The 22,500-nt window shown below is 43.3% G+C and overlaps 1 protein-coding gene across 3 annotated transcripts in view; it reads right to left on the bottom strand.

Annotated features, from left to right (window-relative positions):
* LOC138852418 (SH2/SH3 adapter protein dreadlocks-like) overlaps window positions 1–22,500 on the bottom strand; it is a 321,195-nt gene that overhangs the window by 69,927 nt on the left and 228,768 nt on the right. For all 3 annotated transcript variants that reach the window (XM_070083041.1, XM_070083042.1, XM_070083040.1), the window contains one exon: window positions 6,728–6,904. In XM_070083041.1, the coding sequence (XP_069939142.1) occupies window positions 6,728–6,904 (177 nt within the window). The remainder of the gene's footprint in view (window positions 1–6,727; window positions 6,905–22,500) is intronic.

Raw genomic sequence — 22,500 nt, 5'->3', positions numbered from 1 at the left:
ATAGTATGGTCTTTAAAGCACTTCCGAGACATTATATATCAGTACTCTGTTCATGTCTTGACAGATCATGCTCCACTGATACCTTTATTCCAGGACAAACAACCGATTGGAAGGTTAGCCAGATGGTCCTTGACCATCCAAGAGTTCAACCCTACCTTTGAACACTTACCTGGCAAGTCAAATGTAGTCGCAGATGCTTTATTGCGACATGTTAGTACAGTGGACCCCCGCTTAACGATCACTTCCCAATGCGACCAATTATGTAAGTGTATTTATGTAAGTGCATTTGTACGTGTATGTTTGGGGGTCTGAAATGGACTAATCTACTTCACAATATTCCTTATGGGAACAAATTCGGTCAGTACTGGCACCTGAACATACTTCTGGAATGAAAAAATATCGTTAACTGGGGGTCCACTGTATAGTAACTGCAAACCCTCTATTCAGTGCAGAAGACGTAAAGAATGCTCAAAGAACAGATCCCATGTGGTCTGGTGTGATACGATTCCTGCTCCAGGAAGATCTTATTTTGGCTGTGAAGCCACCAGCACCCATCAGTGACTTTGTCATGAACCACAAATTACTGTATTGCACAGCCGAGCTGGGTACTCCTAGCAGATGGGTATACCAGTTAGTAATTAGACCGTCACTAGTGAATGTAGCCTTTCAACTAGTCCACGATGTACCAGGTGTTGCGCACCCTGGTATGGATTGTTCAGTAAAAGAAGCCAGATTGAAATACTTTTGGCCTCGTATGGCAACTGACATTTCAGAGTATGTTAAGGGACGGGCGAGCAGAATCACCAACTATTTTTTTTTTGTCAGATTTCAATGGGATTGTGACAGTGGATTAAGCAGCATAAAAAAACATATAGGCTTTGTTTGTTTTGATTGTTAGCCTTCAAGTTAGATAGAAAAAAATAAATTTTGCACAATTTATGGGTCCTAGGATTTTCCTTTTTTTACTAAATTGGGAAGATGTACAATGCTCTAGTTGACATCAGATGAAAGATAAAGGCTAGATTATTAATGACCCATGACAGTTGAGCAATAATATCAGTATAGATTCCATAAAAAAAAATGTTGTAGCTAGCAATTTTTTTTTGTGCGTGTAGAAAAAAAAATCATTAAAAACAAAGCTGTAAACAGTATCACAAATCCACCCTGGTTGTTTGTAGAACCATCATTCCTCAGTAATGTCTGCAAAAATCATGACAATCCTATTAATACTTATCGCAGGAGAGGGATTACAATGTCAATAACTTATTTCTGATTTATTATTGAGTTTGTTTGGTGTGAAACTCTATGGTTATGGCATGCCAAATCTGAGCGTGTTGCACTCCTCCTTGCTTGTTGACAGCCTGCAGGCTACTAAGGGACTCGCCACACTCCACACTCTAACCAGGACAGAAGATGCCATATAGAGTATTTACAATTGAAACAATAAAAAAAATTGTAATTTCTGGAGAAAAAAGAAACACTAATTACCAACATGTATTTTTGCTGACAGTAGCAACAAAAAAACAATACATTTAATGAAAAAAAAAATACTTAGAAATATGTTAGAAACAAGCAGATTACATCAAAATGTTGCCAGAATTTTGTACTATTTTTCAGTAAGAAACCATTTTTTTCCATAATTTTTCAATTTTAATTTCCTGAAACTGGAAAAAGGCTTACCCATCCCTTAAGAAATGTGGTGTCTGCATGCAATATAAATGCAATGTTAATGGTCCTACTTCAATCCAGGTGTATCCAACAACTAGTGAACCATGGGAAAGAGGTGTGCTAGATCTGTTGGCTTCCAAATTTCCATCCAGGGCAATAAACATCTGTGTGCTATGGTAGATCATTCACCAGATATTGTGAGTTAGTTCCTATTGCAGATAAGACTGCCAAGACAGTAGCTAAAGCATTGAAAGAATGTACAATCTGCAGGCATACCACTCCTAAGTCCCTAGTAACCGATAATGGAGGTGAATTCTGTAATGAGATTCTTGAAAATTTGTTTAACTTGTACAAGATCTCTAAATCTACCACTGTTCCCCACTATCCTGCCAGTAATAGGTTAACGAAATGGACAAGCCACTATCAATCCTAATGGTGAAACTTGGGATGAAGTTATACCTGATGTTCAGTGTGCCATAAATTCTGCTTACAATGCTTCTATAGGTGACACTCAACATTATGCAATGTACAGTGTAGACAAGCGTTTGACTTATGAATTGTTATATTCTAACCCGAAAACAAATTACAGCACTGATGATTTCATAGCAACTTGTACCAGCTTAAATCAAAGTGTTTTTAGAAGAATCCATGAAACACTTCATAAATCAACAGCAGAATTTACAAGAATCACTAATACTCGAGCAAAGCCAACCAAAATTAAAGTAGGTTCGAGAGTCATGCTGACTAACTTTAACAAAACATCTGCAATGCCTAAGCTCAATCAAAAGTTTGTTGGTCCTTATCGAGTATTTGAACATATCAATGACAATAAGTATAAAATTAGAGAAGTTAGTACTCGTCAGTATAAAGAATCGCATTTGGATCATATGAAGTTAGTATGCGATGATGATGATGATCCTACCCAGGCTAATGTGACAGACTCTGACAATCCTCCTGACTCTGTACCCTACCTCTAATACTCAGTCAGACAATCAACCTGAATGTCATTATTCCCTACATACACGACAAGTATCGAGAAATCCTCAGGTATCATTTGTAAATACCAATTCAGTTCTGCCTCAACCATGGCATGCATTAGCCATTGCAACAGAGTTTGATCCCCCCAGAAATGATAACCATTCTGCATATGTAAATCTCACCCTAGTAGAGTTGGGGTTAAATGTAAATAACCTGTATAGATGAATAATATAGTTTAAAATATATTTCTATTGTCTGCTACAATATCAACTTATTAACCCTCTCAGGGTCCGTGCCGTAGATCTATGGCTATACGTTGAGGGTCTGAACTGTAGATCTATGCCAAAATTCTAGCGGCGTCAAATTTAGCACGAGAAGGCTGGTAGGCCTACATCTGAGGGAACGGGTCTGCATGGTGTGTGCACTGTAAACAAAAATTCTAGGTGCCCGCATGGCATTGTGGGAACGCTGCCTCAGTTACCTTTGTTCACCATGCCTCGCCTCAAGGCAGCTCTCACTCCAAAGCAAATTGGGACTCTCCTCTTCGTAATTGATAGTTCCGACTCTGATGGAAGTGGAAATGAAGAATTCCATGGCTTTGATCGATTAGTGACTGAAAGCAATGACCAGGATATCGAAAATAGTGCAGAAAATCCTGACGATCCACAACCTTCTACCTTAGGTGTGGGCACGTCTTAGTCACCTTCAGTTGTACCTCGTCGCAAGAGAAAACAAATATTTTCATGTGGCCAGGCTTCAGACTTCAGTAATGATGATGATAGTGATGTGGACTGTGATTTTATTGCTCTTGATGATCATTTGAATAGTGATAGTGAGGAATCACATTCACCAGTGAAGCATCGGTATATACGCCACCGCATGCACTCGGGTAGTTCCCTATGCAGTGCCCAGGGAACGGAGTACATCCCGTGGCCCTACACCAGGAATAGACAGTGAAAGTGAGGATGATGTACTACACTTGGCATGGACAGACCACAGGCATCAGTAGGTGGTGGTATTGGTAGTGATAGTAGTAGTGGTGATGTTAGTGCCATGGCCATGCATGACTCACCAGCCCAGGCTGGGACCCATGCTGCTGACTCCTCAGCTCAAGGACAAAGCGGAGCATCAGCCACCACCCCACCACAACCAGTTTATGATGTCCAGTATCCACCAGCAAAGCGCATCTGCCATACACAAATAACCCGCACATAGAAGAGAGGAGCTTACAACGACGTTTCGGTCCGACTTGGACCATTTACAAAGTCACACTAACCAGAAGTGGAGCAGGACGGCTATATATAGGCAGGAAGAGGTGGTGGTGGTCGTAGTAGTAGTAGTACTAGTAGTAGTACTAGTAGTAGTACTAGTAGTAGTACTAGTAGTAGTACTAGTAGTAGTATTAGTATTATTAGTATTAGTAGTATTAGTAGTATTAGTAGTATTAGTAGTATTAGTAGTAGTAGTAGTATTAGTAGTATTAGTAGTATTAGTATTAGTAGTAGTAGTACAGTGGACCCTCAACCAGCGATATTAATCCGTTCCTGAGAGCTCATCGTTAATCGAAATAATCGTTAGTCAAGTTAATTTTCCCCATAAGAAATAATGGAAATCAAATTAATCCATGCAAGACACCCCAAAGTATTGAAAAAAAAAATTTTTACCACATGAAATATTAATTTTAATACACACAAACTGAAGAAGACATGCACAGTTACATGACACTTACCTTTATTGAAGATCTGGTGATGATTGATGGGATGGGAGGAGGGGAGACCGTTGATCTTGTTAGTGTTTAGAAGGGGAATCCCCTTCCATTAGCACTTGAGGTAGCAAGTCTTATTCTGGGGTTACTTCCCTTGTTCTTTTAATGCCACTAGGACCAGCTTCAGAGTCACTGGACTTCTGTCACACAATATATCTGTCCATAGAGGCCTGTACCTCTCGTTCCTTTATCCTAAAGCGTTTCACAACATTGTCAGTGTAATAGTCACCAGCACGGCTTGCAATAGCTGTGTGAGGGTGATTTTCATCAAAAAAGGTTTGCACTTTAAGCCACATTGAACACATTTCCTTAATCTTTGAAGTAGGCAACTTCTTCAATTTCTCTCTCCCCTCCTCCGAAGCAGTTTCCTCAGGTGTGGCCTCTTACTGTTGAAGATGATCTAGCAGCTCATCAGTGGTTTGTTCTTCATTGTCCTCCTCCACCAACTCTTCTACATCCTCCCCACTAACCTCATCAATATGAGCACTGGTTCCAGGCATTTTTTCCTGTTCACCTGGGTGTTAGTCAACTGTTGTGGGTCGCATCCTGGGGGACAAGATTAAGGACCCCCAATGGAAATAAGTTAGACGGTCCTCGATGATGCACTGACTTTCTTGGGTTATCCTGGGTGGCTAACCCTCTGGGGTTAATGGTTTCTCGGTAATTGTTTCACGTTAAGCCACACCAACAACATTCTCTCCACATCTTCGAGTAATACAGCTGATGGTGGTGCAGCAACAACAACAGCTGACTGTGGTGCAGCAGCAGCTGCACCTTTGGCAAGAACAGCTTCCTTGATTGCCGTTTTCTTACCCACAATAGTAGCGATGGTTGATTGGGGTTTATTATACAACCTGACCAGCTCAGAGACACGCACTCCACTTTCATACTTAGCAATGATCTCTTTCTTCATCTCCATAGTAATTCTCACCCTTTTTGCTGTAGGGTTGGCACTAGAAGCTTTCTTGGGGCCCATGGTGACTTATTTTGCAGGTGCAATCACTACAAAGGCTGTGATAATATGAAATGTTCAAATTGTTGTATGTTTGGAAGCGACCGCGGTGGCTGGCTGGCTTGTAAACACTGGCACCCAAGGGACAAGTGAAGTGCGCTCAGGCCAAAGTGGACGCGTCTCGTATGGACCGAATAGCGCTGGTCGGGTTTTTAAGCGCTAGTTGAGGCAAAATTTTTGCGTTAAAATGTATCGCTAGTCAGATTTATCGTTAATCGATGCCATCGCTGGTTAAGGGTCCACTGTATTAGTATTAGTAGTAGTAGTATTAGTATTAGTAGTATTAGTATTAGTACTATTAGTAGTATTAGTATTATTAGTATTAGTAGTAGCATTAGTATTAATATTAGTATTAGTATTAGTAGTAGTATTAGTAGTAGTATTAGTAGTAGTAGTAGTATTAGTAGTAGTAGTACTAGTAGTAGTAGTATTAGTAGTAGTAGTATTAGTAGTATTAGTATTAGTAGTATTAGTATTAGTAGTATTAGTATTAGTAGTATTAGTATTAGTAGTAGTATTAGTATTAATATTAGTATTAATAGTAGTATTAATATTATTATTATTATTATCAGCAGCAGCAGCCGCCGCAGCAGCTGCCAGTCAAATATAAAGAAAGGGGAGCACTGCAGGGGAGCTAGGTGCCCACAGAGGAAGAGCAAGTGCACAGAGGTGGGGGGAAGGGGAAGTGATGAAATAAATAAGGAAGGAACAGAAACATGCGACAAAAGAAAGACAAAAAAAGGAAAGAGGAAAGGGGAAGAGGGAGAAGAAGAAAAAATGAGACAAAGAAACAAGGAAAACAACCATACAAAAATACACCGCAAAATCACTTGAACCAAAAACATGGCCGCAGTTTTTTCTATGCGCTGTGCTCCACCATACTGACCCATTCTCTCATATCTAGGCCCGAATTTACCGCTTATCTGAGTGAGGTGAGCTCATGGCATTGTACTATGGGACTGTCACTGGCTTCAGATCTGTTATATAACAAGAATGACACCGAAGGGGTTAAGCTGGAGACTACATAAGATAGCTTGCTTGCTATGATTCATTTGCAAAATATGAATGTAATGTTTATGGTAAGCTACCAATGGAGCTTTACTTCAACCAAATACTAGATGCAGCTATGTACTGTCTTCCAAGTGGGCCACCAGGCTCCCAAGAAGAATTGCTTTTTTAAATGTTTTGAAGCTTTTAATATAGTCTAAATTAGCATTAATTTGTACAGCTGAAGGTCATAATTAAAACATTTTCCCAGAGACAGTAAATATGTTAAAAATTCATACCTGTATACAGAGACAAACCTGTGCAAGATGTGAATCTGCAGTGTGAGAACCACCATTAGTGGCAGGAGGGTGAGCACTGTTGCTGGGTCCTGGTGGGGGAAGCTGCCGGGTCTGAGATGGCTCTCGAGATCGAGATGCTCGAGTGTCTACCACTTCGTGAAGCTCTTGCACATAATTCTTTGGAATAAGTCCAACCTAGAAATAAGAGGAAAAATTATGACTAACCGAAGATCTTAATTTATAAAAATGAGACTGCTCTGTTATGAATGATAAAAGGCTTGGTGCCACAGCACTGACATTATTTTATAGGGGATGGGGGGAACCAAACTCACAGGGGTCAGAAAGTGCTTTGGGGTATGAGAGGCAATCTCAGAGAGAGAGAGACAGAGAGACAGACAGACAGAGAGAGACAGAGAGAGACAGACAGAGACAGAGAGAGACAGAGACAGACAGACAGAGACAGAGACAGAGAGACAGAGAGAGAGAGAGACAGAGAGAGAGAGAGAGAGAGAGAGAGAGAGAGAGAGAGAGAGAGAGAGAGAGAGAGAGAGAGAGAGAGACAGAGAGAGAGAGACAGAGAGAGACAGAGAGAGAGAGACAGAGAGAGAGACAGAGAGACAGAGAGACAGAGAGAGAGAGAGAGATCCACAAACTTTCTTAATATTACTTGAATACGAGGGTTGGTGAGGATAAAAACTGTTCAGTGACGTAGTACTACTTACAACACATTAGTACAAGAAAGCCAACTCCTGCACTGAAGTGAATATAAGCAATATCAGTGATATTAAGTGTTGTATGGTGAAGGCATGGTGTGAGGGGACAGCGGCAGGCCTTAGGAGTGTCTTCACTATTGCCTTCAGAGTGAGCGTCTAATATTATATGTGTTTTGTGCTATGTACTAGCATCTGGTGCTTTATAACAACGTGGCTGGTACAATGCAACACAGTGATTTGTGTAACATCTTCCTTTAGTGGAAAAGTGGATAGCATAAACAGTGTTTATTAAGTGATAGTGAGAAGGCAACATTTCCAGCTAGTAGCCCACTGCCGCCCGCCCTCGCTACCACCCGGCTATAAACACCCCCACCCACCCACACTCCACCCCACCCACGACATCACCACCCACCCTCTCTCTCTCCTGCGAACTTCAAACCTACAAGCCTCCTCTGGGATGACTTCACACCGCAAAATAGCAAGATTATCTACGCTATCTGGCTATTGTCCCAGTAGATACTGCAGTGTTTGTGGGTATACCACAAGGGACAAAGATCTTCTTGGATGTAAGGAGCCTACTTGTTCCAACTACTGCCACACAGATTGCATTCCAGAAGGAGAATTTTGTTGCAGCCAGGTTGAAAATTTCAGAAAATTTAAGGATATCCATAATCCTGTGGTATATGTGGATACAAGCCTGGAGCTACAGGAGGAAGGTTCAGAAGTCCTACCTCAGGGACTCCTGTCCAAAGATCAAGACTGCCCTCTTGGGCTGTGTTGTAAAGTTGCAGCTAAGATAATCCATCACAGGGAAGCACTTCATGAGCTCCTCAAATCATTAGATAACCTACAAGCTATTGTAGAAGGCCAGTGCAAGCCTGCATCAAGTGACGTAAGCTGCTCAGCTGATGGCGACACTATTGACAAAGACTGGAAGTCCCACACTGAGCTTAACTCAGGGGTAAACGACTGGTGGAATTCTGTCATCGCTAAGGTCCCACAGACTGACAGAGTTCAAAACACTACCTTCGGGAATTCTAACACAATTCCTCTGACCACCACAGAGGGAACAAATCCTCTTCCCAGCAACGTGGGAAGCCTTGGATCTGTTAATTCTCCTACACCTGACATCTCTGCTTCAGCCACTGCCAGTCTACTTGACAGTGCACTTACCATCTCTGATCCTACACCTGTCAGCACACCTGCCGATACTATTCTAGAATCTGGTAGTAGTGCTTCGACAGCAAGTTCTGAGCCAGGAGCTTCTCCACCAGAGAACGATGCAGTTAGTGATCAGGGAACTATCACTGCACCTGATCACCTACTGCGCCGAAGTACGAACAGCAGGGACACATCTGTCAGAACTGGTAGAGGACGGGGTAGAGGACGTGGAGGAGGACGTGGAGGAGGAAGACATCTACAGCCATCTCACCCTCCACTAACACAGTTCCAGCGGCAGAATCTGAGGACAAATCTGCGAAACACAGGAGGTGCAACAAATCCTAGTCCACCCTCCCAGGCACCTAGGCTGTGCTCTCGCTGTCACCGGAAGGGGCACTCTGCCAACAACTGCCTGCGAGATACCAGGTGTAATTACTGCTACAAGAAAGGACATAAGGAGGACCAGTGTCGGAAGAAAAAGGAACTTGACAGACAGGGCCACCTGTTTAGAGACCTGTTCTCAGAACAAACCAGCAGGATCTCTGAATTGGTGAACACTCTCACACGTCACCCACTTAGCTACTCCTATCCCAGCCCAGCAGGTGGGATTGGGCCTTATACACGACCACAGACCTACATCCCTGCAGCTGCCTCAGTACCCTACCTCTCTCAAGGGCAGGCACCTTACATTCCCTACACACCCACCACCTCAAGCTGCCCACTTCATCATGAGGAGCCAGTCTATCAGCATCCTGTCGGCCAACATTAGAGGTTTCATTACTAATGTTGGAGAGCTCACACATAGCTTTGTGAACACTCGACGTCCCGACATGATAGCTGTTGTTGAAACATTTTTGGATGACAGGACTCCAGAAAATTTTGCAAGAATTGCTGGCTACACCTCATGGATGAGAAGAGACAGGCAAGGGCAAGGAGGTGGTGTTGCTGTGTGCTTCTCTAAAAGTGTTCATGCCCAACACATAGATGTTGCCACCCCTACATATCTTGAAATGATGTTCTTCAAGCTCTGTATAAACACTAGTACCTCTGTACTAGCATGTGCAATGTACAGACCTCAGTGGCAACACGCAGACCCTGTCAACTTCCTAATGGAAAATATTGACTCCCTTCTGCTACAACACAACTGTCAACATATTATAATTGTTGGTGACCTCAACCAGCACCTTATACAGAGGGACTTTGATGACCTTCTTGCAGTGTTTGACATGAGAAACTTTGTTGATTTCCCTACTCATATCTCTGGCTCCTCCCTTGACCCAGTAGTGAGTGATCTGGCAGAAGGCATAGTCACTTGTCAACCCCTCGGCTATGTTGGATCGTCTGACCACAAGGCTGTTTTTACCACACTTAAGATCCCAACAGAACGAGGTGAGGAGTCCACACGCACAACCTGGCTATGGGAAAGAGGTAATTGGCCAGCCCTTTGCTCTGAGCTCGCCACCACCGACTGGAATGCTCTTCTCCAGGGGGATGTTGACAACCAAGTGAAAGCCTTCACTGGACACATCCTTAATCTGCAACAAGAACACATTCCTCACCGGCAATATGTGACAAAGCCTACAGATCAGCCTTGGTTTGGCTTTCGTTGTAGAGAGGCTGCTACTGCTAAGTACAAAGCATGGCGAAGGTATAAGAGACATCCTACCACCTATAACAGGAACTTGCACATGCAAGCCTGTAGGCATATGGGTGATGTTCAAAAGTGGGCCATTGCTAAATGGGAGGTGGACACTAAAAGAAAGTTAGCATCAGGTAGGGTAGGCTCCAAAACCTGGTGGTCCCTGGTCAAGGACAGACAAGGTTATCTGCCTGATGAACTTATTCCACCTCTAAATCGACAGGATGGGACCACCTCTACTAGTTGTCAAGAGAAGGAGGACCTCTTTGCTGAACACTTTGCTACCAAAATGCAAGTTCCTGATCCAGCAAGGGACCCTCCTTGGCTAGCTGCAAGAACTGTGTCAAAACTGTCAGTGGTGACAATAAGGCAGGAGGAGGTGCATTTCCTTCTTAAATCACTTGACCAAGAAAAGGCTCTGGGCCCAGACAAGTTGAGCCCAAGATTGTTGAGAAGATGTGCAGACCAGCTAGCAGCACCTCTAACTCGCATCTTTCAGCACTGCCTAGTACAGTGTAAATGGCCCTCTCCATGGAAAGAGGCAAATGTAGTCCCTGTTCACAAAAAGAAGAGCAGAGCAGAAATCAGCAACTACAGACCAGTGTCACTCCTGTCAATCACTGGTAAGATCCTTGAGACAATAATCTCAAGACAAATGACAGATTTTTTTGACTACCACTCACTACTTTGTGATCGTCAATATGGCTTCAGGAAAGGTTACTCTGCTGCTGATCTGTTGTTAAACCTCTCCACTAAGTGGCACCAGTCACTGGATGAATCCAAAGTCAGCTGTGTGGTAGCACTGGACATTGCTGGCGCTTTCGACCGGGTGTGGCACCAGGGCCTCGTAGCAAAACTTCAAGCACTGGGAATTGCAGGCTCTACGCTATGTCTCCTCAGTGATTACCTTCATGGTAGATCTCTAAGTGTAGTCCTCAATGGAACGGAATCAGCAAGGCATCCTATTGGGGCAAGCGTTCCACAAGGAAGTGTGCTGGGTCCACTATTATGGAATGTCTACTTCAACGACCTTCTTCATCTCATCCCAGAATCACATGCATATGCAGACGACTGTACACTGACATTCACTTATCCAAGAGAAGAAATGCCAGCTGCTCTAAGCTACATCAATCACCAGCTGAGAGCTATATCAGCTTGGGGAAATAGATGGCAAGTAACATTTGCACCTGAGAAAACGCAAATGATGATCATCTCTAGGCACCATGATGGTAATGCTGGTGCAGTAGTAAGGATGAATGGGACGATGTTGGCACCTGGAGAAGAAGTTGATATCCTTGGGGTGAAATTTGACTCCAAACTAACCATGAAGAACCATGTTGTAAATCTTGCAAACAAGGCAGCCAGGAAGCTTACAGCACTTCGCCGTATCTCGCACCTGCTTGACAGTAGGGGTTGCAAGATCCTGTACGAGGCACAAGTACGCTCACACCTTGAGTATGCTCCACTTTCTTGGTTTGCCTGTCCCCCCTCTCATCTGCGACTGCTTGACAGAGTAGAGAACAGAGCAAGACGTCTCATCTCTCGCCTGGACCCATCCTGGATAGATCTGTCATTTCAGCAGAGCCTTCAACATAGGAGGGATGTGGGTGGCCTTACTGTTATGTACAAGGCCAATATTGTCAAACTACCACACTTGGATCCACTTCGAGGACAGTGTGAAACAAGCTTTTATGCCACAAGACGGGCAGAAAGCAGCAACTTCACTCTGGCTGTACCCTTCTCCAGAACATCACTCCATCTGAGATCATACATACCCAGGATGACTCGAGTATGGAACACATTCGTACAGCATAATGATGTCAACGAGATAACGTCAGTTGATCAAATGAAAATGCTGGCCCACAGATGGCTCCAACTTCATCCTGTTCCCTACTTGTATGTCTCATAACAATAAAAATGCTTTCAAATGAGCTGATGTAGGTAACAGCTCTTAGCTTGCCAATAAAGTTAGGAATCCTTAACCTGTAAATAGCTGTCAATAAAGCTAGGGATCCTTAACCTTGTCAAACCCTGTGTAAAAAAAAAAAAAAAAAAAAAAAAAAAAAAAAGGGAGATAGAGAGAGAGCAGGGGGGGGGGGGACGTGTCACAGTGTGCTCCACAAACTTTCTTAATCTTTCTTTCAACACACTGGCCGTATCCCACCAAGGCAGGGTGGCCCAAAAGGAAAAACGAAAGTTTCTCCTTTTACATTTAGTAATATATACAGGAGAAGAGGTTACTAGCCCCTTGCTCCCAGCATTTTAGTCACCTCTTACAACACGCATGGCTCACGGAGGAAGAATTCTGTTCCACTTCCCCATGGAGGTAAGAGGAAATAAACAAGAACAAGAACTAGTAAGAAAACCCAGAGGGGTGTGTGTATATACACATATGCTTGTACATGTATGTGTAGTGTGACCTAAGTGTAAGTAGAAGTAGCAAGACGTACCTCAAACCTTGCATGTTTATGAGACAGAAAAATGGACACCAGCAATCCTACCATTACAGGTTACCGTTTTACACTCACTTGGCAGGACGGTAGTACCTCTCTTGGCGGCTGCTGTCTACCAACCTACTACCTAGGAAACTTTTTTAATATTACTTAAATACGAGGGTTGGTGAGGATAAAAACTGTTCAGTGACGAAGTACTACCTACAACACAATAGTACAAGTAAGCCAACTCCTCCACTGAAGTGAATATAAGCAATATCAGTGACATTTAAGTGTGGTATGGTGAAGATATGGTGTGAGTGAGGGGACAGCAGCAGGCCTTAGGAGTGACGTCACTACTGCCTTCACAGTGAGCATCTAATATTACATGTCTTTTGTGCTATGTACTAGCATCTGGTGCTTTATAACAACGCGACTGGTACAATGCAACATAATGATTTGTGTAACATCTTCCTTTAGTGGAAAAGTGGATAGCATAAACAGTGTTTATTAAGTGATAGTGAGAAGGCAACACTTCCAGCTCATCAGCCCACTGCCGCCCTCACTACCCACCCCGCTATAAACACCCCCACCCACGATACTCCACCCCACCCACGATACCACCACCCACCCTCTCTCTCCTGTGAATTTCATTGCAAACCTACAAGCCTCCTCTGGAATGACTTCACATCGCAAAATAGCAAGAATATCTACGCTATCTGGCTACTGTCCCAGTAGTTACTGCAGTGCTTGTGGGTATACCACAAGGGACAAAATTCTTCTTAGATGTAAGGAACCTACTTGTTCCAACTACTGCCACACAGATTGCATTCCAGAAGAAGAATTTTGTTGCAGCCAGGTTGAAAATTTCAGAAAATTGAAGGATATCTATAATCCTGTGGTATATGTGGATACAAGCCTGGAGCTACAGGAGGAAGGTTCAGAAGTCCTACCTCACGGATTTCTGTCCAAAGATCAAGACTGCTCTCTTGGGCTGTGTTGTAAAGTTGCAGCTAAGATAATCCATCACAGGGAAGCACTTCATGAGCTCCTCAAATCATTAGATAACCTCCAAGCTATTGTAGAAGGTCAGTGCAAGCCTACATCAAGTGATGTAAGCTGCTCAGCTGATGGTGACACTATTGACAAAGACTGGAAGTCCCACACAAAGCTTAACTCAGGGGTAAATAACTGGTGGAATTCTGTCATCGCTAAGGTCCCACAGACTGACAAAGTTCAAAACACTACCTTTGGGAATTCTAACACAATTCCTCTGACCACCACAGAGGGAACAAATCCTCTTCCCAGCAACGAGGGAAGCCTTGGCTCTGTTAATTCTCCTACACCTGACATCTCTGCTTCAGCCACTGCCAGTCCACTTGACAGTGCACATACCATCTCTGATCCTACACCTGTCAGCACACCTGCTGACACTATTCCAGAATCTGGCAGCAGTGCTTCATCAGCAAGTTCTGAGTCAGGATTTTCTCCACCAGAGATTGGTGCAGTTAATAATCAGGGAACTATCACTTCACCTGATCACCTACTGCACCAAAGTACGAACAGCAGGGACACATCTGTCAGAACTGGTAGAGGACGGGGCAGAGGACGTGGAAGAAGACGTGGAGGAGGAAGACATCTACAGCCGTCTCACCCTCCACTAACACAGTTCCAGCGGCAGAACCTGAGGACAAATCTGCAAAACACAGGAGGTGCAACAAATCATAGTCCACCCTCCCAGGCACCTAGGCTGTGCTCTCGCTGTCACCGGAAGAGGCACACCGCCAACAACTGCCTGCGAGATACCAGGTGCAATTACTGCTACAAGAAAGGACATAGGAGGACCAGTGTTGGAAGAAAAAGGAACTTGACAGACAGGACCACCTGTTTAAAGACCTGTTCTCAGAACAAACCAGCAGGATCTCTGAATTGGTGAACACTCTCACACGTCACCCACTCAGCTACTCCTATCCCAGCCCAGCAGGTGGTATTGTGCCGTATACAAGACCACAGACCAACATCCCTGCAGCTGCCTCAGTACCCTACCTCTCTCAAGGGCAGGCACCTTACATGCCCTACACACCCACCACCTCAAGCTGACCACATCATCATGAGGAGCCAGTCTATCAGCATCCTGTCAGCCAACATTAGAGGTTTCATTACTAATGTTGGAGAGCTCACACATAGTTTTGTGAACACTCGACGTCACGACATGATAGCTGTTGTTGAAACATTTTTGGATGACAGGACTCCAGAAAATTTTGCAAGAATTGCTGGCTACACCTCATGGATGAGAAGAGACAGGCAAGGGCAAGGAGGTGGTGTTGCTGTGTGATTCTCTAAAAGCGTACATGCCCAGTACATCGATGTTGCCACCCCTACTCATCTTGAAATGATGTTCTTCAAGCTATGCAAAAAGACTAGTACAGTGGACCCCCGGTTCACGATACTAATCCGTTCCTGAGAGCTCATCGTAAACCAAAAATATCGGAAAGCGAATCAATTTTCCCCATAAGAAATATGGAAATCAAATTAATCCGTGCAAGACACCCAAAAGTATGAAAAAAAAAAAACTTTTACCACATGAAATGTTAAGTTTAATGCAATAGAATAGTAATTACAATAACAACAATAACAATAAATAACAATAAATAACGAAAGAATAATTGACACTTACCTTTAATGAAGATCTGGTGATGATTGATGGGATGGGAGGGGAGAGTGTGGATGGGGTTAGCATTTAGAAGGGGAATCCCCCTCCATTAGGACTTGAGGTAGCAAGTCCTTTTCCGGGGTTACTTCCCTTCTTCTTTTAATGCCACTAGGACCAGGTTGAGAGTCACTGGACCTCTGTCGCACAACATATCTGTCCTTAGAGGCCTGTACCTCTCGTTCCTTTATGACTTTCCTAAAGTGGTTCACAACATTGTCAGTGTAATAGTCACCAGCACGGCTTGCAATAGCTGTCTGAGGGTAATTTGCATCCATGAAGGTTTGCACTTCAAGCCACTTTGCACAGATTTCCTTAATCTTTGAAGTAGGCAACTTCTTCAATTTCTCTCTCCCCTCCTCCGAAGCAATTTCCTCAGGTGTGGCCTCTTGCTGTTGAAGTTGATCTAGCAGCTCATCAGTGGTTAGTTCTTCATTGTCCTCCTCCACCAACTCTTCCACATCCTCCCCACTAACCTCCAACCCCAAGGACTTCCCCAATGCCACAATGGATTCCTCAACTGGCATAGGCTTCTCAGGGTTAGCCTCAAACCCTTCGGCATCCCTTTTGTCTACACATTCTGGCCACAATCTTTTCCAGGCAGAGTTCAAGGTCCTCTTAGTCACTCCCTCCCAAGCCTAACCTATAAGTTTTACACAACTGAGGATAGTAAAGTGATCCTTCCAAAACTCCTTTAGAGTCAATTGAGTTTCTGTGGTCACTTCAAAGCACCTTTCAAACATAGCTTTTGTGTACAGTTTCTTGAAGTTGGAAATGACCTGCTGGTCCATGGGCTGCAGGAGAGGAGTGGTATTAGGAGGCAAAAACTTCACCTTAATGAAACTCATGTCCCCACAAAATCGCTCTGACAAGTCTGTAGGATGACCAGGGGCATTGTCTAATACCAGGAGGCACTTAAGGTCTAATTCCTTTTCAATTAGATAATTTTTCACACTGGGGGCAAATGCATGGTGTAACCAGTCATTGAAAAAGTCCCTAGTGACCCATGCCTTACTGTTTGCCCTCCACAGCACACACAAATTAGCCTTGAGGACATTCTTTTGCCTGAACGCTCTGGGAGTTTCTGAGTGATACACCAATAAAGGCTTCACTTTGCAATCACCACTAGCATTGGAACACATCAACAGAGTAAGCCTGTCTTTCATAGACTTATGTCCTGGGAGTGCCTTTTCCTCCTGAGTAATGTAGGTCCTGCTTGGTAATTTCTCCCAAAACAGGCCTGTTTCGTCACAATTAAACACTTGTTCAGGTTTCAATCCTTCAGCCTCTATGTACTCCTTGAATTCATGCACATATTTTTCAGCCGCTTTGTGGTCTGAACTGGCAGCCTCACCATGCCTAATCACACTATGTATACCACTACGATTCTTAAATCTTTCAAACCAACCTTTGCTGGCCTTAAATTCACTCACATCAACACTAGTTGCAGGCAATTTTTTGACCAAATCGTCATGCAACTGCCTAGCCTTTTCACAAATGATTGCTTGAGAGATGCTATCTCCTGCTATCTGTTTTTCATTTATCCACACCAATAACAGTCTCTCAACATTTTCTAACACTTGTGGTCGCTGTTTCGTAATCACAGTTGGACCTTTTGCAAGAACAGCTTCCTTGATTGCTGTTTTCTTGCTCACTGTAGTAGAGATGGTTGACTGGGGTTTACTATACAACCTGACCAGCTCCGACACACGCACTCCACTTTCCTACTTTGCAATTATCTCTTTCTTCATTTCAAGTCATTAGCACCCTTGGTCTCAAAGGGTTGGCACTGGCAGCTTTCTTGTTGCCCATGGTGACTTATTTTGCAAAAACAGGCACCAAAAACAGTGATAATATGGATAATATGGAATGTACCGAATGTATCCTTAGATGCGCGCACACTGGCTGGCTTGTAAACACTGGCACACACGGGGCAGTTCAGGCCACACATGGACACATCTCGTATGAACCACATCACATACCGGGTTTTGTATCGGGAAGCGAGGCAAATTTTCTGCGATATAATGCATCGGTTACCGGATATATCGGATACTGATAGCATCGCGAACCGGGGGTCCACTGTACCTCTGTACTAGCATGTGCAATGTACAGACCTCAGTGGCAACATGCAGATCCCATCAACTTTCTAATGGAAAAAGTGGACTCCCTTCTGCTGCAACACAACTGTCAACATATCATAATTGTTGGTGACCTCAACCAACACCTTATACCAAGGAACTTTGATGACTTTCTTGCAGTATTTGACATGAGAAACGTTGTTGATTTCCTTACTCACATCTTTGGTTCCTCCCTTGACCCAGTAGTGAGTGATCTGGTAGAAGATATAGTCACTTGTCAACCCCTCAGCTACGTTGGATCATCTGACCACAAGGCTGTTTTTACGGCACATAAGATCCCAACAGAGCGAGGTGAGGAATCCACAAGCACAACCTGGCTATGGGAAAGAGGTAATTGGCCAGCCCTTTGCTCTGAGCACGCCACCAACGATTGGAATGCTCTTCTGCAAGGGGATGCTGACAACCAAGTGAAAGCCTTCACTGGACACATCCCTAACCTTTACGAGCCAATGTGTCTGACGTACATATACTCAAAAATTACAGTGGCTTCAAATCAAGTGGGAGAAAGCTGGTAGGCCCACATGTGAGAGAATGAGTCTGTGTGGTCAGTGTGCACAGTGCATAATGAGAAAAAAAAAAAAAAACTCCAACCGTGTTTTTGGATTAAAATGCTGACTTTGAGGTGCATTTTCGTATAGTTTTTATGGTTATATTCTTCTTTTCGTAGTCACATTTGATAGAATGGAAAACATATTATAGAAATGGAGGTGATTTTGATTGGTTTTACTATGAAAAGAACCTTGAAATGGAGCTCAAAGTATGGGAAATGATTGATTTTTGCCAATGTTCAAGAGTAAACAAATTGGCAAAAATCATTGTTCAATAAATGTCCAACTAGCCATTCTAATATTCAGTCATGAATGGGTTGATATTATTTATACAATTATTACAATATTGCAGTAGTCTGCATAACAGTAAATCTTCTATTTTTTGCTTGAATAAAAATTCAAAATAGAAAGCAAGAATAATATCAGAGGGGCCTGGAGATATGACTGATGAACAAAAAAAGTTATTTTTGAGCCAGGAATGTCTGCATTGTTCATTCTGGACCCTATTTTGAAATAGGCATTTTTTTTTTAATTTGCATGAAATTGGCCAAATTGCCAATTTCTGACCACTTTATTGGGTAGTTGAAATCAGTAAATGGGCAATTTCTTGTACTCAATCGATAGAACAAATGTAGTTCAAAAGAAATAGCTATGAGTTTGGTCAATTGGAACAATGGAATTAGCCGAAAATAAGGCTCAAAGTGGGCGAAATCACCGATTCGTAAATATTGTGAAGGTCGCTAACTTCGTGAGAGCAAGATTTCGTAAGTTTTCCATCAAATTTCATACTTTTGGTGTCATTACCATCGGGAAAAGATTCTCTATCATTTCATAAGAAAAAAAAAATTTTTTTTCAAATATTTTGCGACACCAGGACACACCTCAGGATTTGGGGTTGCGACAGTCAAAGGGTTAATCTATAACACATTTCTCACCAGTAATATGTGACGAAGCCTACAGATCAGCCTTGGTTTGGCTTTTGTTGTAGAGAGGCTGCTACTGCTAAGTACAAAGCATGGCAAAGATATAAGAGACATCCTACCATGTTTAGAAGAATATTCCCATGGTCATAAGAATATTCCCACAATCACAAAACTATTCCCACAGTCATTAGAATTTTCCCACGGTCAAAAGAATATTACCACGGTCACAAGAATATTCCCATGGTCACAAAAATATTCCCACGTTCACAGGAATATTCCCATGGGGTTTAGTGGGACAGAGAACTGGCAGGGGAGCCAGTTAATGAGATGATGGAATATGTAGCAACAATGTGCAAGGAGGCTGAGGAGAGGTTTGTACCCAAGGGTAACAGGATTAATGAAAAAGCCAGGATGAGCCCGTGGTTCACCCAAAGGTGCAGGGAGGCAAAAACCAAGTGTGCTAGGGAATGGAAGAGATATAGAAGGCAAAGGACCCAGGAGAATAAGGAGAGCAGTCATAGAGCCAAAAATGAATATGCGCAGATAAGAAGGGAGGCCCAACGACAATATGAAAACGACATAGCAGCGAAAGCCAAATCTGACCCGAAGCTGTTATACAGCCACATCAGGAGGAAAACAACAGTCAAGGACCAGGTAATCAGGCTAAGGAAGGAAGGAGAGACAACAAGAAATGACTGTGAAGTCATTTCTAGTTGTCAGAAAGATGGAGAGGTGGGGCACACCACCAAGTGCTGGACATAGTACACACAACCGAGGAAGAAGTGAAGAGGCTTCTGAGTGAGCTAGATATCTCAAAGGCAATGAGGCCGGATAACCTCTCTCCATGGGTCCTGAGAGAGGGAGCAGAGGCGCTTTGTGTACCCGTAACAACAATATTCAATACGTCTATCAAAACAGGGAGATTGCCTGAAGCATGGAAGACAGCAAATGTAGTCCCAATCTTTAAAAAAGGAGACAGACATGAAGCACTAAACTACAGACCAGTGTCACTGACATGTATAGTATGCAAAGTCATGGAGAAGATTATCAGGAGAAGTGTGGTGGAACACCTAGAAAGGAATGATCTCATCAACAGCAGCCATCATGGTTTCAGGGACGGGAAATCCTGTGTCACAAACCTACTGGAGTTCTATGACGTGGTGACAGCAGTAAGACAAGAGAGAGAGAGGGGTGGGTGGATTGCATTTTCTTGGACTGCAAGAAGGCATTTGACACAGTTCCACACAAGAGATTAGTGCAAAAACTGGAGGACCAAGCAGGGATAACAGGGAAGGCACTACAATGGATCAGGGAATACTTGTCAGGAAGACAGCAGCGAGTCATGGTACGTGGCGAGGTGTCAGAGTGGGCACCTGTGACCAGCGGGGTCCCACAGGGGTCAGTCCTAGGACCAGTGCTGTTTCTGGTATTTGTGAACGACATGACGGAAGGAATAAACTTCGAAGTGTCCCTGTTTTCAGATGAGGTGAAGTTGATGAGAAGAATTCATTCGATCGAAGACCAGGCAGAACTACACAGGAATCTGGACAGGCTGCAGACCTGATCCAGCAATTGGCTCCTGGAGTTCAACCCCACCAAGTGCAAAGTCATGAAGATTGAAGAAGGGCAAAGAAGACCGCAGACAGAGTACAGTCTAGAGGGCCAGAGACTACAAACCTCACTCAAAGAAAAAGATCTTGGGGTGAGTATAACACCAGGCACAGCTCCTGAAGCGCACATCGACCAAATATCTGCTGCAGCATATGGGCGCCTAGCAAACCTCAGAACAGCATTCCGACATCTTAATAAGGAATCGTTCAGGACCCTGTACACTGTGTACGTTAGGCCCATATTGGAGTATGCGGCACCAGTTTGGAACCCACACCTAGCCAAGCACGTAAAGAAACTAGAGAAAGTGCAAAGGTTTGCAATAAGACTAGTTCCACCCTGTCATATGCCTTTTCCAAATCCATAAATGCCACAAAGACCTCTTTAGCCTTATCTAAATACTGTTCACTTATATGTTTCACTGTAAACACCTGGTCCACACACCCCCTACCTTTCCTAAAGCCTCCTTGTTCATCTGCTATCCTATTCTCCGTCTTACTCTTAATTCTTTCAATAATAACTCTACCATACACTTTACCAGGTATACTCAACAGACTTATCCCCCTATAATTTTTGCACTCTCTTTTATCCCCTTTGCCTTTATACAAAGGAACTATGCATGCTCTCTGCCAATCCCTAGGTACCTTACCCTCTTCCATACATTTATTAAATAATTGCACCAACCACTCCAAAACTATATCCCCACCTGCTTTTAACATTTCTATCTTTATCCCATCAATCCCGGCTGCCTTACCCCCTTTCATTTTACCTACTGCCTCACGAACTTCCTCCACACTCACAACTGGCTCTTCCTCACTCCTGCAAGATGTTATTCCTCCTTGCCCTATACACGAAATCACAGCTTCCCTATCTTCATCAACATTTAACAATTCCTCAAAATATTCCCTCCATCTTCCCAATACCTCTAACTCTCCATTTAATAACTCTCCTCTCCTATTTTTAACTGACAAATCCATTTGTTCTCTAGGCTTCCTTAACTTGTTAATCTCACTCCAAAACTTTTTCTTATTTTCAACAAAATTTGTTGATAACATCTCACCCACTCTCTCATTTGCTCTCTTTTTACATTGCTTCACCACTCTCTTAACCTCTCTCTTTTTCTCCATATACTCTTCCCTCCTTGCATCACTTCTACTTTGTAAAAACTTCTCATATGCTAACTTTTTCTCCCTTACTACTCTCTTTACATCATCATTCCACCAATCGCTCCTCTTCCCTCCCGCACCCACTTTCCTGTAACCACAAACTTCTGCTGAACACTCTAACACTACATTTTTAAACCTACCCCATACCTCTTCGACCCCATTGCCTATGCTCTCATTTGCCCATCTATCCTCCAATAGCTGTTTATATCTTACCCTAACTGCCTCCTCTTTTAGTTTATAAACCATCACCTCTCTCTTCCCTGATGCTTCTATTCTCCTTGTATACCATCTACCTTTTACTCTCAGTGTAGCTACAACTAGAAAGTGATCTGATATATCTGTGGCCCCTCTATAAACATGTACATCCTGAAGTCTACTCAACAGAAAGAAAATCCCCAAAAAGAAAATACTTTCATCATCATTCAACACTTTCACCACACTCACACATTATCACTGCTTTTGCAGAGGTGCTCAGAATACAACAGTTTAGAAGCATATACGTATAAAGATACACAACATATCCCTCCAAACTGCCAATATCCCAAACCACTCCTTTAAAGTGCAGGCATTGTACTTCCCATTTCCAGGACTCGAAGTCCGACTATATGAAAATAACCGGTTTCCCTGAATCCCTTCACTAAATATTACCCTGCTCACACTCCAACAGATTGTCAGGTCCCAAGTATCATTCGTCTCCATTCACTCCTATCCAACACGCTCATGCACGCTTGCTGGAAGTCCAAGCCCCTCGCC

Source organism: Cherax quadricarinatus, chromosome 8 (assembly GCF_038502225.1).
Source record: "Cherax quadricarinatus isolate ZL_2023a chromosome 8, ASM3850222v1, whole genome shotgun sequence".
Taxonomy (NCBI): domain Eukaryota; kingdom Metazoa; phylum Arthropoda; class Malacostraca; order Decapoda; family Parastacidae; genus Cherax; species Cherax quadricarinatus.
This window is presented reverse-complemented; position numbering and strand designations above follow the sequence as displayed.